The sequence below is a fragment of the Mycetomoellerius zeteki genome, unplaced genomic scaffold (genome assembly GCF_001594055.1).
Source record: "Mycetomoellerius zeteki isolate Tzet28-1 unplaced genomic scaffold, Tzet1.0 scaffold135, whole genome shotgun sequence".
Taxonomy (NCBI): Eukaryota; Metazoa; Arthropoda; class Insecta; order Hymenoptera; family Formicidae; genus Mycetomoellerius; species Mycetomoellerius zeteki.
In genome coordinates, this window is record NW_017256287.1 from 4496960 (window position 1) to 4516417 (window position 19458).

The following is a 19458-nucleotide window of genomic DNA, read 5'->3' on the forward strand; positions in this document are numbered from 1 at the left end:
CCCGTGGGCGGTCACGTGGCCTTACCACCCCCTCACCGATATTGCACCACCACTGATGCAACGTGGACCGTCAGTGCGCACTCGACCACCGCAAGGGATATATGATGCAGCCACGAATCCCTCTCGGTCTCTCTCTCTCTCTCTCTCTCTCTCTCTCTCTTTCTCTCTCTCTCTCTCCCCCTCCCTCTCTCTCTTTCTCTCTGTTCCTGTCTTTCCTCCCTTCTCTGTTCTCTCCCTCTGTCTCTCAAAGTCTCTCATTCCCACCGGCTCTGTCTCTATCTCTTCCTGCATTCTCCTCTTCAGAGACGGCTTAAATATTTGCACGGCTAGATAGAACGATATTGCGCCGAAAGTCTGGATTATTTGTGGTCGAATACGGGAAAAATCGGTCGATAGGGTGAGCGAGCAAGCGAGAAGGGAAAGAATTGCGGGGATATCCCAACACACAGTGCACACAGTGCTCTAGAATTCGTAGTGGAAAATAGCTGCGATCCGACGATTCAGCTCTCCTCTGGATACGAGCTTCGTCCAGCTTCGTCTGGTACAAGCCCTTTAATCCAGGATCATGGTTCACATAGAGGATTTCTTTCTCTCTCGTTCTCCCTCTCTTTTTACCGGTTGTCCTTTCATACGTGTACTCGTTTTTCTCTTCGTGTGTCTATCAGCAGGCGTTCCTGTGATCCTACCGGGGATGCACACGCTCGGTCGATCGTACGTGTATCGGACATCTTAAGCCATGATATTAGGAACCGAAGATAGAGAAGGAGGGAAAGAGAGGAAGGGGGACGATCGTTTCCGAGAGCAATGGTGCCTGAGTCAAAGTACCCTCCGGACACCCTCCATTTGTCCCTTCTAAACCTCCGATCGTCCTTCGTGGCCCTCCGCTTTCTCACGACTGTCGCATCGTGCTATAGGAAAGTAGGGGGAGGAGGCTAGAAAAGAGAGAAAGAGAGAGAGAGAGAGAACGGAGGGAGGACGATCGATCTTCCGAAACGCCAGTCGTAGCGATTGAAAAGCTTCTGATTCGTGACATGAGACGAGAAATCCAGCTCCGAGAAAGTTTGATTGTTCAATGAGACGTAGATAGATATACCAGTAATGTCAATCCAACGTTGTGTCAGCATTCACAGTTGAATTCACTATTTCGAATACGTTTCACGATGCATCGCTAATTACGCAAGAATATGCACGCGCACGTTTGTACTGAGTTCAAACGGCAAGAAATGAGACCTACCCGCGACTCTTTGTCGCAGAAAATTTAAGATGCACCGACCGCGTCTAGCAAGTTACATATTCCTACTCAGACTTTGCACTAGCACCCGAGAATTTGCAAGATGTAATTCAAAGCGAGAACTTAGCGCTACGCGCAAAGCTCTAGAAGAAAGGGACAGAAAGGAAGAACTTGGAATAAAGTATCATTAAATATTAAAACATATTTACGTACGATACTGTTGCTGGCAGTTACAATAATACCAAGAGATACGGGCGCTCGTCGGATTGCATTTCTTATCATCGAGAGATCAGAGCGGGCGCTTTCGCATCGAATATCACGTATCGTAAATTAAGAGCCACCAGAAGCTTCAATTAAAAGAAAAGGCCGAGTATAATCCTTGGCGATCGAATGCCAAGAAAAGAAAAATGGAAGAGGAGAAAGCAAAGCAGGGGAAGATAAAGGACGATACATTTACCGGCATCGTCTGGAAACGATGTTGAGCAAAGAGAACGTTTCAAATTGTAGCTCATTGTCGAGAGATATCAGAGATCTCCCTTTCTCTCTCTCTCTCTCTCTTTCTCAGTCCCTCCCCCCACTCACTCTTTTTCACTCGCTCTCTCTCATACTCATTCTCGAGTACGCACTATCAGATTATACTTCAGATCAGAAGGTACACAATCAGCCGATGACAGTGTGTGGAAATAATGTTCACATAGAAAGATCGTGCACTCGAGAATCGTCCATGACCAGGGTGAGCGGGAGGATATGCGCCGGCCAGTGTGACGCATCCTGCAGGATACTCGAGAGCGATCGATTCCGCAGGATACGAGTCAACGCTTCGCGACGTTGACCGTCCGAAAAGCCTCGCAGATGTTTCCATTCGCCATTAACTAGAAAAAGTGAAAGAGGGCAGAAAAAGAGAAAAACGATGTCCATGATATCCCGATTTTCACGAAGATGTTTCGAAAATGAGTGCTGTGAAATGACAAAAGGAAATTGTCTGCCGCTTTATCGAAAGACTTTATAAAATAATTACCCCGATACTACGAAATAATGTAATATCTTTCTATAGAAAAATATTACTATAGTAAAAGTAAAAGAGTTGACATTTACAAAAAAAATTACGAGAAAAGTATTTATAGCTTATATACGTCTTATAGTTCAAAAAGTGATATGCTAAAAATCAGATGAAACCACAGCAATGTGTTGAAAATGAAATGGTAAATGTAGTCATATTACTTACAAAATTTTGTCGACATACACTGTTAAATCTCTAGTGTCAAGTCAAATTTAACCTAAGGTGAGAGTGTCGCCACTGCTCTTACTCAATTATGTCGTTATTTTATACTAAAGCAATAGTTATATTTAACACTATGTCATGTTAATTTAATCTATATAGTGTCAAATTTAATTATCTCATTTTAGTATAAAATAATTATATTTAGTAAGAGCAGTGGCGACTCACCTTAGGTTAAATTTGACACTATAAATTTAGCAGTGTATATACCATGTGTTTCCTTAATTGCTTTTTCTCATAGATCTTTTGCAGTGTTGTATAAAAGTGTTGTACAATAATAAAAGCTCTTTAAGCCATTTCTTTGTAATTTTCGATCTTTTACAAAGAGATCGCTGTTACTTTCTAAAGCAATCTAGAGATAACAAAAGCGCGTATCTTATTCGTCTTTTCCGAAATTTAAATCAGATTCAATTGTACGAATCATAATCACAGAATGACAAATAGGATGTTCTATAGAGATAATTATCGCAATTTCGCGTAAACTTTTCGGGCAGACTCGTCGAGAAGCTTTTAAAAGTCTTAACGATACTTGCGAACAGCCGAAAGCGCCGACATCCTGGAAAAAAGAAGGAAAAAAGAGGGAGAAAGCGGATGAGAGAGGCCGGGCAACCAAACGGACAGTTGGATGTCGAAGTTTAGAAATGCAACAGAAAGAGAAACCGACTGGGAGGGGAGAGGCGACAGATCTGGAGCTCGTATTGATCCACGTGATACGCTCGATTAGCCGCGAATTGCAACGGATTGGAGTAACTTACAACATATTGAGACCATCGGGCATAATGGTTTCATGATCCGGCCAAAGGCTGTGGCAACAGACAGAACTGATATTCCGCTTCTCAACGTTCTCGTGCATCCGAGAGTTTGCGCAAGGATGCACTGTGTGCACCGAAACGAAAACTAATCGTCACTGATGAGAAATAGGAAGAGAAATTTGTAAGCGATATAACGCGATTTAATACTTCTCGCATCAGCTGATACTGAATCGATAACGTTTACAGCCTCAAGTGTTGCGCAACAATGTGAAACACAGGGAGTTATTCAGTCTCACGTATCTTCTGGAGCTTATTAACATTAAACAATATTAAAGTGTAATTACATATTCGTTACATTTAGTAACCAGGTAAATGAAAATGCACGATTGCAAATTTAGAATACTTATAGATGTTTATTCGATAAGATTGCTTCACGAATCAAGCATGGAACATTTAATTCAATTATCACGACGTACAAGATACTCTGCAAGTGCGATTTTTTGAACACCGTATAGAAGCGGTCGTGCACACATAGTGAACAACCGAAGAACTGTGCTCAGCAATTACGCGACGGAAAAATCGCGAGCAAAAATCAACAACGGAGAAAAACCTGTGTAATTGAGTTTGCGAAAGTTGTTCACCGAGCGACACGGCGATGCCCATGTGCATTCCTTTTTTACTTTCGCCCCGCCGCACCCTCTCCTCCACTAACTCTGCAGCAAATCCATGATCATTTCCCTCCCGTTGCGTCCCACGTCACCCGTCTTTCCGCCATTGTAATTCGCCATCGCGCGCTAAATTAATTATACATTGCTTTAGTTAGGCACACCGACATTTGCCTGCTCCAACGTCGAGCGCCGTTTCCCGCTTCGAATGCGATCACAGACGTGGCGGAATTGTTTGGATTTGAAACGGAGCATAGGTATAACTAAGCGCTCACGACAGCTTTCCGCGACCGTAATTCGTTGGAACAGTGCGAGTGCCACGATTTCGATTTCACGGCTCCTTCCTGTATCCAAATTGCAGCGGAGTGCAGCGATATATAGTCGACTATGTTTCACCGAGCAAACTTCGTCCAGTCTGAGGAAACTTGCAGCGTAATCTCCTTTGTGTTTTCAGTCAAGATTCTTATTCCTAATTCCTTGTAATAATAACACTTTAAGCGAAATTTTGTATATGTATAGAATAAAACTTGTATGCTTTGTTTATAACATACACATATACCGGATGTCCCATAAAGATCCGAATAACGCTTATGGGGAGATTCCTGAGATCATTTTGAGACGAAATTATTCTAATACCAAAATGTTGAGGCTATAATAACTTTTGACTTATAATTTTATTAAAGATAGTGTGTAATTCGAAAACTATTATAGCTTCAATATTTTCGTATTAGGATTTTCATCTTAGAATGTTCAAAAGAATTCAAAAATAATAGAGGCTATATAAAACTAAAATGATTTTTTACTTATAAGCATTTAAAGTTAGCTTATAATTCAAAAAATTATTGTAGTTCGACATGTATTATAAGTTCACTTTGGCATCTAATATTAATGTCTCTTTCAATTCGACAAAGCACTGGAGCGTGTTTGCCTATTTGACCTGAGTCCCGGAAAATTAAAGGAAATAACTCGCTATGCTCAAATAATCTTTATTAAAGACCCTTCCAATCCTCTTGCCTGTAAAAATTCGATTTCGCTTCAATGTTTCGCCGTGATTTTCACAGTATATATTTCTTTTAAGATCCAATTCTTTACGCTCTCCGCGTCTCTATATCGCCAGCAGCCGCTGACTCGAAGCTCTAAAACAACAACGTCGTCGTAACAACAGCTACCTCTAAAAATCACCTCCATAAACAGGTGGTGTGTTTGTTGTGTACACTTTGCGCAAGCCTCCCTCACCCACAGCCGCCCTATTCCTCAACGTCCCTGTACTTTCCCTATTGCGTTTTCACCGTGTGCATATATACATACGTGCGTACATTGCGATACATATCGTGGTTACGTGCAGACATGTCGAGATTTTAGTGAAACTCTTGAGCGAATGTTCACATTTAGTGGTTCTAAATGTTTGAAGAACAGTAGTAGAAAAACATGCTAACTAAATGTATACGTGAACAATAAATAATATACAGTTTCAGGCATATTATATAATTTTTTTGTAAAAAATGTATGGTAAGCTAATATTAAAATATTTCTTAAAAACTGTTAATGGCAGAAGTTAAAAAAGCAATAACTTTATACGTTCCAAACTAAAAGTTTGATAACACTTGAAAAAAATTGATTTTTTAGAATTACTTACTCAAATAATATGTTTTTTTAAACAATAATCCTTCGGATCCGATAATAATTATTGAATCTAAAAAATTGTTGAATAAATACACATTGTTATGAATATTTTAATAATCCTAAAAATATACCAATTTAAAAAATATTTCCAAATGACCTGAAGTGCAGTACCTACCCATAATATTGTAAACTCGAGAGTTTAAAATGTTCAAATACAATTTATTTGAAACATCACAAATTCGACATATCGCCCACGTGAATTTCGTATAACAATAAGCTTCCCCTGAAAAAGCATTTCCCATTCCAGTGGCATCAGAGTTAGGCTCGGCAACGCACTACCCCAGGCCACAACTACTCTCGCTCGTCGTACACATTAAATTCAACGGCTTCGCTAATGCCGCTTTTCGTTTCCCCCCTCGTGCCTGGCGACCCTTCTGCCCATTCCATCTACCCCGACCACCCACTTTGCTTTCCGTCCCAAATTGATTGGACTGCGAATCGGCTGACTTGAATTATTCATACTTTGCCCGGCGATAAACCAATTTCTGCACCGGCCAAATCGAGGAAGAAAAGATCGGACCGCCACGCGAGCAACGAAACGAAGGAAGACGTCGATGTGTACTCCTCGAACAAAGAGGGGATCTGCGAGGGTCGAAGGAAGGTGAACAGCGAGGGACAAGGACGCGGGTGTGACGACTGGGAGGTCAGTTAACTTTACTGGAGAGATCATCGAACGAGCTGCGACGCCGTTTAATTTCATCATTCGATTCAATGACGCGGAAGATACGCCCGAGAAAGAAAATAGACGACTTCGCGCTATGCTACGGCTTTATTGATGAACTAAAGCGCGAGAGAAACCGAACAATATCTTTCTCACTCTTCTTACATCTCCCATATCTAGCTGCGGTACTCTTCGTCTCTTTCTATCTTACGCTCTGACGTGATATTTTAATCTGTAGGTTAAGGACATGTGAACCGTCGTCTGCCTTGGAAAGATGTGGCGCCGATGTCGGCGCCGTTCAGAAAGAAAGCACAAAGTGTGAGTCGTTAATCTATTCGTGGAGAGCGCGTCAAATTTCAAAAATAGAATTAAATATATGCGAAAACTTTCTAACCAGTGTGATTCTCATCAAAATAAACGTACAAAGAACGGGATTGAGAAATTCAAAATCGAAATGATTTCATTACTGCAGAATTGTTACCAATTCCTCATCTTAAAATTCCATAACCATTTCCAAACAAAATTCTATGATTTTCCCTGACTTTCAATAATATTTTGATATGTATATTTTTTGTATTTTTGTCCCGATTTGGAAACTGTTAAATATTTTGTTCATAGATCAATTTAACATACTAAATTACTATTAATGTTGCTGACACTGCATACATTTTTAATTAAGTTCAGTTAAATTAATTAAGTTGATAGCATTTTACCAAAACTACGTAGGTTTGATGTACGTATATTAAACTTTTTAAAAACCAAAAATTTTAATTTCCTAGAAGATTTTGCAAAATTCCCTGACTTTTCTCTAATTTTCTTAACCGTTTTCAATTTCCCTGACAATTTCCTGATTTTCTTCGTTTCCATTTTGTGGTAATCCTAAATTTAAAATAAAAAATTCTGTGCGCAAACGTTGATAAGGTAACCGGTATTTCCTACAATAGTAACTAGCCTAAGTTATTGTGTTTCGATCGACAGAAATATGAGGGCCGTATATCGAAGATTTTTGTGTCATTTTTATCGTTATGGACACCGATTTACAACGATTTCTGTCCACTACCTCGCCAGCGAGTCAACACCCGCGATAAGAGGACACTTTCAGCAATACCCTGACGAAGGAACCACTCAGGCTGCCGCTTTCCAACGACGCGCCGCACCGCCGCTTTTGACCTTTTGCTTTTCTGGATCGGGCACGGAGCGGAGGGAATCTTCTCGACAAAAGATTTATGAACCCCTCGGCAATGGCAGCACGCTACTTATTCCACCATAGAGTGCGTACTCGAGCTGCACAAAAAATGCGGGAGCGGTATGTACACGCGAGCGATCTTCAAAGAGAGATCTTAAAAAAGGAGCGCCCCTCTCGCTTCTCGTATCGAATCAATCATTTCCAGCTCCGTAAGTGTCCACCAATTGCCAGTCGATAATTTACATCGTAATCAATTATCGTCTCCTAACAATTTTATAAGTGAAAAAAAAACGAGACAATTTAATTTTTAGACAAATTTGTAAAAAAAGTGACAATACTGGATCGAACATATTTTACGATTTTGTGTTTTTATATTTAAAATTAAACTATATCATATGATAACATTTTTATCTGTATGAGAAAAAGATACTTAAAAATGTATTTGTGAGAAATATATCATATTTATTTCATTGAAATAAATTTTTATTTAAATACGGCAAAATAAAATTTTATTCCTAGCAAATAAGCCATTTATTTGATTTTTTACAATTAATAAGATATATTTCACAAAAATGTATATTTTATCATACAATCAAATTTTTTCTTAACTAATAAATATCGAAGAAAATTTGCTTCACAATACTTCGATATTTATCTCTCAGTGTACTTTTACAGCTTTTAGAATACAGCATCGAATAAATCCAAGTTTAAAATCTGTCGTTTCTAAAAACTCATAATTAATATCATTAACTACATTATTTACACTTTTACCCACGATTTTAATTATTATAAATTCCAAACTGTGGGGCAAAAACGGTGACGAGAACGTGTCATTAACGCAACAAACGCTATCGATGTTTAACGACAACTTTAGCAAGTTTGCTGTCGTTCCATCGATCTACTTGTTTGCCGAGGTCAACGACATCGAGACACTACAGCGATCAGTTATCCCCCGTGGGAGCTCGTCGAAAAAGTTTCTCTTTTTTCCACGACGATGTAACGGACGGCCACGCGGTCCGCTATGCTGTCGTAATAAATGGTCTTTTTCTTAGGCGACGTAAATTTTATCGGTGCACCCTCTCGTCAAGTACGAGAAGTTCACCACCTCCATAAAGAGAAAGAGAAAGAGAGAGATGAGATGCCGCGTTACTACATATCTCGCCTACAGTCTCATTCCGCGATCAGAGTCAATTGACACAATTCCCAGCAATTTTAGCCAGTGGTTAGGCCGAGGTCAGGTTATACGTGCCGCGGCGCATACACAGCACGCTGAAACTAATCATAATGTATCCTCGTCGGTCGACAAGGGGCACCGCGGGAGGAGAACCGCCGCCGTGATTGGTCCGCTGCGGTATTCCTCGCTACCAGATAAAGTTACCGTAATATGGATTAACTGCCCGCCATAGCCCATATTCCGATCCGGTACTCACGCTCCGGCTCACGATGTAGTAATGAACTCGTAACGGCCGCTGTTATCAGCCGCGCCGCTGAGTGTCTTTTAATGACGATTCACGTGAACGCGTAATCGATATATCGTGTGTACGCGAGGCGTAAAGCAGAATGCGAATATCTGTATTACGATATCTGATTTATCGTTCGAATTTAATTACACGACAGACGATCCTCCGTTAGAAGGTTTTTCGACCCTCCCTCGTAATCGGCACATTGAAATGCTAGTATAAATTGATAGAGAGCTGCCAGTTCACATAAATCTGTAAAGCGAACGCGTATGTCTATCCCGTAATACATGCCTATATCGAATATTTTTAGACATCGCGCACTTAACATGATACATATACCATTATTTATTATATAGCAATTTATTATTGCGTATCATATCTATCTCTGCCTGACAGAATTTTGCGTGCCGTTGACACTCATGCACGCATAAATTTTTAAACGCGAGGAAAGCATTGGCAAGTCGCGTATTTTGGACACACGACCATTTAAAAAATTGTTGTGCGATTGCCAAGTCCGCTCGTTGAAATTTACGGCGAATTCGGTGCCGATGTCTCGCCACGTTATCGATCGGCGCGACTTTCGGAATGCTAAAGGGGTGCGCGCGGTTCCAGCCCAGTGATCTCCCTTTATCCGTAATACACCGGCGCGCCGAGGTCGCTGCTTTCGGGCGGCCGCTGCATGGCGTACGGTTTCGAATTTTTAACTCGCACAGCGCAGCTCACGAATTATTCTCCACGAAAATTGCGTGTATGTAGCCAGCAGGGACTCCGGCATGAGAGTTTGATTTACGGCAATCGAAAAACGAGCAGATATTTTTACATTTTTAACGGACAACGCGATTGATCGTCAAGCGCGAGCGCGCGCGATTCCGGTGGCCGACGTGACTTATCAATCGCCATGGTAGAAAAAAATGCAACAAGTATCTCTATAGAAAAACCCACTATATACAATCTATATACAGCGGATACTAAATATTCTAAAAGATTTTAAGGAATGATTCCTCAATATATAAATTCAAAACAAAAACTTCATGTAACCGCATATGTTCGAAATGGCTTAGTTTCAAAGGGTGCCAAAGTTGAAGAAAAAATTTCGCTTTTTTTCAAAAATTTTGAAAACCACTTGGGTTATTTTGATGAGATTTTGTATATTTAAAGATTCGTCAAAATAACTGGAGTGGTTTTCGAAATTTTTGAAAATTTTTGTTTCTTCTTTTTCTATCTATTCTGAATAGAAAATGAAGAAATAAAAATGTTGATCAATTCCGACAGTTAAATCTATTTTCATAATAGTTATTTAAAGTTAAAAATTACCAACAAATTCATGAATAAATTTCATTAATGAATTTTTTGGCAACCTTTAATCTTTAGATGTATTATATATATTTTGAAAATAAGTCTTATCGTGCTGAATTCTGATCAACGGTTCAATAATTATGTATAGTTGGACAATGTAGCAGAATAATCATAAAGAGGATTTCATTAGTATGCATATTATGATGATTGGCTAATCGGTTATTAGGTCTCTTTGAACGTCACAACTAATAGAAGCGTACTGATCATTCGCTCTGAATAATAAATGTACTATGGAAAATATTTGGTTCATAGGAGCAATAAATAAATAAATAAATAAAAATATATATATAAGATGTCCCAAAATTCGCTAATCAAAATACTAAAGCAAGAAAATCCTCGAAAAATTAGATAAAGTTATTTGCAAATTTTTACCTTAAGCTACAATTCTTTAGACAAAGATTTAAATATGGCCAGTTATAGAGTACGTTTAGATATTCTATCCATGATCATTAATAAGCATTTCAGCGTTCTCATTAATACTCAGACGATCACTAATATTCACTAATATTCACACATCATGTAAACATAGTGTGTAATTAATCATATTTAAGTCCTTATATCTCAGAAATTATTGCTTAAAATAAAAATTTACAAATAACTTTTTTCTTAATTTTTGAAGAATTGTTTTACAATGGTATTTTGAGTCGCGAATTTTGGGACATTCTACACACGCGCGCGCGCGGATTGGCACAATTCCGAAAACAGTTAATCAAGTGTCATTCCATTTCATTTGAAATTTCATCGATTTAACTGGATTTAATCGATTCTGGCAATTTCATAGGAGCAGGTCGAGCGAAATCTAAATAAATCGAATAATAAAATAATTATCCGAAACGCGTGTGCGGAAATACACATAGATTGTAAGAAAATTACGGAAGAGAAAGAGAAAACAACGGAGATTTAATGGTATTACGCGAGCGCAAGACCGCATGAATGACACATGTCAGAGAATCAACTACTAACGTATTGATCCGTAACGCAGTCTCCATCATTATCGGAGGTCTCGTCGATTTGCTGGCTGTCAATAGGAAATTACAACTGAGCGCCACGTAAATATTTATAGATCGTATTGCGGATAACGCACATTAATGCGGGGGCATCACATTCGCTAAAGCACAAGGATCATAAAGGGGATTTAATCGAGGCGTAATTAGTTAACCGGTTATTATCGCGGTACCTTTTTAAACGTCACGGCTGATAACAAGTGAGGTAGCGAATCGGCCGCAGCTGGGTGCAATAAACACCCTGTGGAAAATGCTGCGTTATCGTCAGGGCTTCGCGATGTCCTATAACAGCGATGCACTGTTGATTGCAGTTCCGGTTCCGCGGTATGATTTTGCTCGTTGTAGAATTAGCAGAAATTCTGGCTCAGCGAGTAAAACGATATCGCCGTCGCAGCAGCCCGGCGCATTAATGACACGTGCTTCACGTAATTTCAATAGCCAATGCGGTGCATCGCGACCGACGCACTCTATATCTCAATGCACACGTACGAGCGACACGACGGCTAATGCATCGTCGAACAAAATTCGTCACGACGTAATGAGCTTCCGCTACCCGATGTCGACGCAGATAGACAGAGAACGAGACGTTTATTCGACGTTGACCGAGATAAAGTTCCCCATAACCGCGAGCAGAAATATACATAATGTTTACATGGAATGCTTACATAAATTGTCGGTCTAGCAAGAAAATGGAAGAAAAAGATATTAAATAAAAATTCTTTTTTTAAATACGCTTTCCTAAAGATGTTCTTTGCATTGGAAATTTTAAATGTAATGGAGTTTATTATTTTTCATAATATTCAAAATAAACTTGTGCTACTTGATCTCAATCCTCAAAAATAAATAAAGAGAAACATTTATATTACGATACCGAGATAAAATTCCCTTATATACATAAATGTTTACATATATCGTCGCTACAGTAAAACGTCAAAAAGGACTTTTAAATGGAGAAATTTAAATTATATCCCTTCAAAACACTCGTATCGTCGAAAAAATTAAATCTGATCGTTTATTATGTTTCAAAATATTCATAGCTCCATGAAAAATGGTCAATTTACAAATAAACCAAAAAAATATACAAAATTTTAATATTTGTTTAAATAATAATAACTAAATATTTATTAAATATAAACATATTTGGTACAAAAAATATTAATTCGACTATTTTTTTTATTGAGTAAATATTTATTTAATGCAAATATTTAGTCAGTACTTAAAAAAAATATGTATTAAGATGTAATAATTTTTTTTTTTCAGTGTAATACATTGTAGGATAGTTTGTTAAAGAGTTTAACGACACACATGGGAGAAAGCTAACGTTTCGAGCAATACGGCTTGTATCAAAAACGTGATCAACGAGCTAACATAATTCGTAGAACCTCAAACTAATGGCCATCTGTTCCCGCGGTTCAAGTAATTACAGCGGTAAAGCGCGGTTCTTAATTCCAGCGATTAATCCACATTTCACGCGGTACATTCGGAATGATTTAAGAAATTTCACGATGAGACCACCGCGATAATAACGCGCGTGAAATGTAACGTTTAATTTGCCTCGGGCACGGGGCACGCACCGTAGTATTAGACGAGGAGAGCGGCGATGTTGAGAATGATAACTAATTCACGCCACGTAATCTCGAAGAAAAACACCATTCCCGTTATACGCCACATCGTAACCGGTGCACATTGAATAATGCTCGCATTATACGCGCCGAGACTGCACATTTTGCGAGAACGTCACCGTTTGCGCGGCAATTTTCGAAACGCGCCATTTATCTACATTTAGGGTCGCCAAAATCCGACTTACGGTTCATCCGAGAGCCGAGAAACAGCTGAAGCAGCGTTTACGCTACCATCGCTTCGTACAAAATAAAATGTAAAATAAAATGACGCGCAACTCACGAAATAAATTACAAGTGTTCATATAAAAAAATCTATTAATACATTTTACGTACGTCGAGAAACACGCCACCGTTGCTCATGTTCCAAACACTTTCGAAAGAAAAATGTTTATCTTCAAAGCCCAGCGGGAATAGATATGCAGGTTTCCAACTTCGGCCATCTGGGTACAAAGTTCCGTCGCTTTTCCAGAGTTGAGAGTTGAAAATTCGCTATCGCTATTGAATGCCATGAATAAAACCCTATTTACGTCTAAGTTTCAAACTAAGCCGCGCGGTTAGAGTGAAATTTATTCATTAATGAGACCACGCGTTTTCAATAAAATTGAAGTCAACTCTTTTCATCGCCTGGAGTTACTTTATTTTTTTCGAATATCGCTCCGTGTTCCTTTTATCTCGTATTTAGGGATTAATCGAGAAGGAAAATTCCGAGCGCGGACTTCAAAGGAGATATTTATTTGTGCGCGCGAGAGGCGTTAATGGCGCGCCCTAAATGCATATCTCCGTGAGATGCGGAAAATAGCAAGCGGGCCAAATGGAGAGTTCTAAACACTGCACTCGGGGGTTCTTGCAACTATCATTCAAACCGTTCGGCCCACTCACGCTCGCGGTATAACGTCAAGGTGTACCAGCGGAGCATGTGCCTGCGCTATGGAGCGGCGCAGCCACTTCAGAGCAATTTATTTCGTTCCTTCCCCGCGTCGAGATATCGTACCGTCGCGGAAAGAGTGATGGATGTTGGGGCGTCGCTTCTACGCGGAACGTACGAAACACGCGGAGCGCCGTTAAGGTCGAGTGCTTCGGATGTAGGACACTTTATACACTGCTGCTTCGCTCCGCTCCCTTTCCCTCCTCCTCGATGTCTCTCTTTTACACCCTCAACCTCCTTTGGATCCAGATTCTCAATAACAGGCACCAATTTACCATTGACGGTGTCCGTTTGAATTAGTTACGTGCGCGAGGGATAACACGAGAGCGTTAACAAAAGCGTCGTCGCTTTGAAGAGCCACGGGAAGAAACGATCCCTAGGGGGCGATGAAAGGGCTTTTTAAAAACTACGTAAAACGTAGTAAAACTAATGGGAAACCTGCCTCCATTTTGTACGCAATCTTGTTATCGAATCTTGTAATTTTTGTAAACAAGGAGAAGTTTATAATAGAAAATCCGTTTATAATATTGTTTATATATACCCCGATACTCCTGTTTATCTTACGAGAAACTGAAGTTAATGATAATCTCTGTTATAATATCCGCTAAAGCGAATATCGCAGAGAACTTAATAAATGCGATTCTAGCAAGAAACGAGATCGATACTATTTTTACAGAGCAAATATAAATGAGAATAATTTATTTTTTTTGTTAAAAAAATTTCTATATGGATACATCAACATTTCTTTATATAGCTATATGCTGAAGTCGCTACTATTTTATCATTTATTATGTATATCGAATCATAATATGATTCGATTTGTCATCCGACTTGTCATTTTACATAGTATATAACGTTCAATTTAACAATTTATTATTATCGTGAAATTTCGAGTACAAGATATATCGTAATTATCCTAGTATATCAGAATGTTGTATCATCGGAATACTCGCACGATGAAGTGGTTACACGGCTACAGCCGCCAAATCAAACTCGGATAACTCCGGGGAAAAAATTTTCTCGTTTCGCCGCACTAATAATTTTATTCCGCAAAAACGCCCAGTATTCAAATATTCAATATTCATATATTCGATGTGAAAACGTTCGCCCGGCTCCAGGTGTAGAACATGACGAATATGTGAAAAATTGCCGCGAGCTACATGAATAAAGCGGAAGCGACTGTCTCTCTCTTTACTCGGAAGGGAGATGAATTACCAGAGTCCAAATCAGCTGGTGAGAATTTGAATAAAACAAAAGTCTGTCGCGCGACGCGGCACGGCGTGTTAAAATTTCTGCGGGCTCGCCTCGCGTTGCCGTAAGTCCCGCACTTGTGATACGACGAACGTCAAGTACAATTCAGCCGTGAGAAATCGGCGCCTCGTGTCTTAAAATCTTAACCCTTTCGTCAATGCATTATTTTTCACCTTTCTTCACTACCGTGTTTCACAAGGTTTCCGCTAAAAATTAAAAATGATAGTTTGTGCAAAACTGTTCTTTGTTATATGAAAAATGGGGATTAATCGAGTCCTTTTTAAGGAGTCATAACGAAATTCACAGAATAATATAGAAATTTCTGCTTTAAAATTTCCTGAGGTATTTTAATATTTCTCGCAATAAATTATTTACAGGTTTTTAAAATGCTTATAGCTTTATTATGAAAATGGACGATCAATGTAATTTCAGATATTATTAATTTCAACTTCAGTTTGCGATTGCGTTTCAGGTCCAAACTTTATCGACGAGCAATTTATAAAACTAAAATAATATATTTGCAAATACTTGCATTTAGTATTATTAAGCACTAAGATCCGTTTTGTCCGTAAATAGGATTATTTCTATTAATTTATTTAAAATTCGATATGTGTACACAACACGAGAATCCATGCATTGACAGAAGGGTTAACAAGTTCAATCCGATCGATATCTTTTTATTCTTTTTTCATACCAGGTCAGTAGAAAAAGGGTTCGGTTATACCGTTGATTAAAACGCGGATTAACAATCACCGACTCGGAAACAACCCTTTCTCGACAAGGGAAAATCCTGTGTCCGCGAGTGGGAGAAGGTGTATGACCCGGTTGCAACCTCACCATCATTACGTATAGCCCGTAAGCAAATATCTCGGCCTTCGAGAATATGCGACTTTGAACTTCGCGAAAGGGGCTTTAACCCTTGCGGTTTCGCTGTTACTCCGTGATCTACAAAGTACAAAGTGCATAATATCGATGTTTGAACAATGATGAACCGCGAATAACAACTTGACAAAAAGTCGAATAAAGGCAACAACGGCACAAATTCCCAACCGTCGTCATTTCTTTTTGAATATTTTTTTATCTCTTCTGCGATTGCTTTCTTCCCCGCGCACTCAGAAAAAAAAGATAGTGTTGGCAACTATAAAACTGATAACTACACAAGTTTTATGTAGAAAATACACTGTTAGATAACTCAATCTCTCAAGTTAAATAAAATTTTGTTATTCCATTTTGTACTTCCATCTATGTCAAAACGTATAAATCAATCCATTTCTGTAGTTAGTTTCAAAGTAATCATCGTCCATATTAAGATATGCACTTAGTAAATAATAAACTAAATTTAAGTCAAATTTAACCCCTTCAGATATGATTTTAATGGAATCATGTTTAAAAAATTTTTTTTTAATTCAATTCAAAAGCACTTTAATAAGTAATTTATACTAAAAATTCAATTTTTTTTTAATCTTTATTTTTTTCCAATATGTACATTATTGTGCACATCTCAGATGAAGTAGAATTAAATAATTTCAACGGATAATATCTTTAAATTTAATGTGCATTGTAATATAGACAGGATTTGAAGGGATTAATACATTTCTGCAGTTAAGTTATTCAATTCCATTGTTTTAGTGAAATTAATGACATATTGGAGTAGTGGCGATCTAAAGAAACAAAAATAACTCAAATTGAGTATAATTTAATATTATGAATTTAAGTGTAGTTGAATAAATTTTTATAGTTATTGTAACTATAAAATAATTTATTCAATTATATTATATGTACATTAGTTGATCCAACCATGTACTTAATTCTACATGTAAAAAATATGTATAGTTGTGTCACCTTTACAGTTGCCATCACAATATTTTTCTTTGAATGCAGGAAATTAATTTCTTGACCATTTCTCAGTATTACTTAATCTCAGTATTTCTTGCCATAAATAATCCGCTTATTAATTCATGTCGGAGACATTTATTCACCGTTGGAGATATTCGAGTAACACCATTGAATCCGATGGCGATATCGAGAGCTGCACAGACGCTGAGAAATACCTCCATTCACCACATAATGCACTGGGGCGTATCACAAGCACGAAATAACGAAGAGAAAAGGACGAGAGTAGGAATTGAGAGAACTACACTATGCGTCACTGCGTGGCACTAATCACAAGTGATCACTCACCTAGCTGGACGTACATCTTCGGCCTGACGTTCTCCTGCCAGGCAGCCAGGGCGAGAGTAACAGTCGCGATGACGCACCAGCAGAACAGCAATCCTGGATGCATCCTGGGGGCGATGCGGAGGCTGGCGCGCCTCATCTTCTCCTCGCGATGGTGTCGCAGCGGCGCACGGAACGATGACGTAGTGCCAGGGTTCGCAGTCTCCTCCGCGGGCACCGGGAACCACCGCGAACGGCCACACGCGAGAACAAAGAAGAAGGGAAACGAAATTCGGCGGGGATCGCGGACACGCACCGTATACGTATCACCGTCACACTGCGCTCCGCGCGCGATGGAGCACCTCTCGGCCGAACGACGACAACGCCCGCGACGTCGCGGCGCGTTATCACGGGTACGCGGGGACGAGACGCGCGCGTTACTTTCTCTCGTTGCGAACACTCACTACGCCGGGAGGTGCGCGGATGCCGCGGCGGCAGTCACGTGCGACGCGACCACGTCGTTCCCCGTTGCGGTCGTTGCATCCACGGTCGTCCACCGGCGGGCCCACCGAGGACGGTCGGCCGCCCCGCAGCGGCCAAGCGGCACATTCACGTTGTCGAGGCACGCGCGCCGGCGCACGGCGTGGTGGACGCGCGAAGAAAAAAAAAAGGATCAACAAAGTCTCACCAGTCGGCACTCGCGTTCACGCGTTCAAGCGTCCACGCGCGAGCGCCGTTTCGAGCGACCCGTACGGCCTCTTCGTACGGGGAGACAACTACAATCGCGCACGTATCAACCGTCCGCGCCCACTGACGCTCGCCGTCACACTGATGTCGCGACAGGTGACGCGCGCTCCCCACCAAGTCGCGCGCTCCCCACCGAGCGCTGCGCTCCCCATCAAGCGGCGCGCGCTTCGCTACGTCGCGCTGCTCCGCACTATCGCGGGCGCAAGCGCGAACCGTCTCGTAACGCGCTCTCTCTCCCCCTCCCTCTCTTTCTCACTCTTTGCCCTGGAACCGCGTCTGTATGCGTGATTACGCGTGACCGGCGTAGGCGTACGCGCGACGTGCACGCACGTGGATATAGCGGTAAAACTCCACGGACAGTACGCTTATAGAAAACGGGGGAAAAGATAGGGGCAGTAGATCTCTGGTGGGACGCCCGATCGAGGGGCGAGAGTCGGAGAGAGTTGTGACACACCGGGCAAGCGCCGATTTTCAACTCCACTACCCCCGCAGCGCGATCATGCCGTTGCCGTCTTCCACGTCGGTGTCCTCGTCGGTATCTCACCGTAGCCACCACGGCGTCGCTAGCCTAGAATGAGAAAAAGAGGGATCGTTATCTGGGTCGGTCAAGGATACTTTAATCCAACGACGTTTATATTTTCTTGCGATTCTTTCGCGTTGTCTTAGATATTTTTCATACATTTGGCTAATATTAATATTCTTCGCAATGTCGCTTCAAGCTACAGTATTCTCCATAATTTTTTACTTGACTACTGCACTGCGCTATTAAGAATCCAGAATCCACTTTAATAATTGACGGATTTATACACTTCGAACTGACATCATGAAGTCATCTGATTTAGCCGCCGAATCTCTTACAAGTAATCGTTCAACTTTTTAATGTTAAAAACTAATTTTACCACTCTGGATTTCACATACAATCTGTTAATTTGTCATTGCGTTGAACCGTTTCGATATTTATATATGTAACATTGATAATGACTCGATAAGAGTCGAAACGTTTGTTTATTAATTAGTAAATTATTTATTAAAGTTGTTTATTTGGCTCGTAGCCCTTCTCAACGTTTTCTCATTTAGATATTTCTTTTTATTTAAACCGGAGCAACGGAATGTATGGCGCATATTAAATTGTAATCGTCGAAGAGACGACTACGAATTCAATGAGAGTCAAAAATATTAAATTTTTAATACTTGTCTTTCAATTATACTTACGAGAGAAAAGAGAGGAATTTTATGAAAGATTTTATGAAAGAACCTACTTAAGATTTAATTACCAAGCTAATTGACAGATCAGGAGAAATGGGAGACCTCAATAAGATCTTGATTAAAAAGACCAACTTTAAAATTCTTTTCTCCGACGGGGATACTTATTGCATAAAATCTCATTTGCACCCTAAACAAATCGAATTTCATAGCTCGAAATTTCTGGAAGCTCGAAAACCGCAAAGAGTCAAAGTGAACGGAGAAATCCGATTACGA

The 19458-nt window shown here is 40.0% G+C and overlaps 1 protein-coding gene across 4 annotated transcripts in view; it reads right to left on the minus strand.

The window, feature by feature from the left end:
* Nucleotides 1–18232, minus strand: part of Sema1a (semaphorin 1a) — a 220229-nt gene extending 201997 nt beyond the window's left edge. For all 4 annotated transcript variants that reach the window (XM_018462085.1, XM_018462084.1, XM_018462083.1 and 1 more), the window contains exon 1: nt 17257–18232. In XM_018462085.1, the coding sequence (XP_018317587.1) occupies nt 17257–17392 (136 nt within the window). In that variant the 5' untranslated portion in view covers nt 17393–18232. The remainder of the gene's footprint in view (nt 1–17256) is intronic.
* Between the last annotated feature and the right edge of the window lie 1226 nt (nt 18233–19458).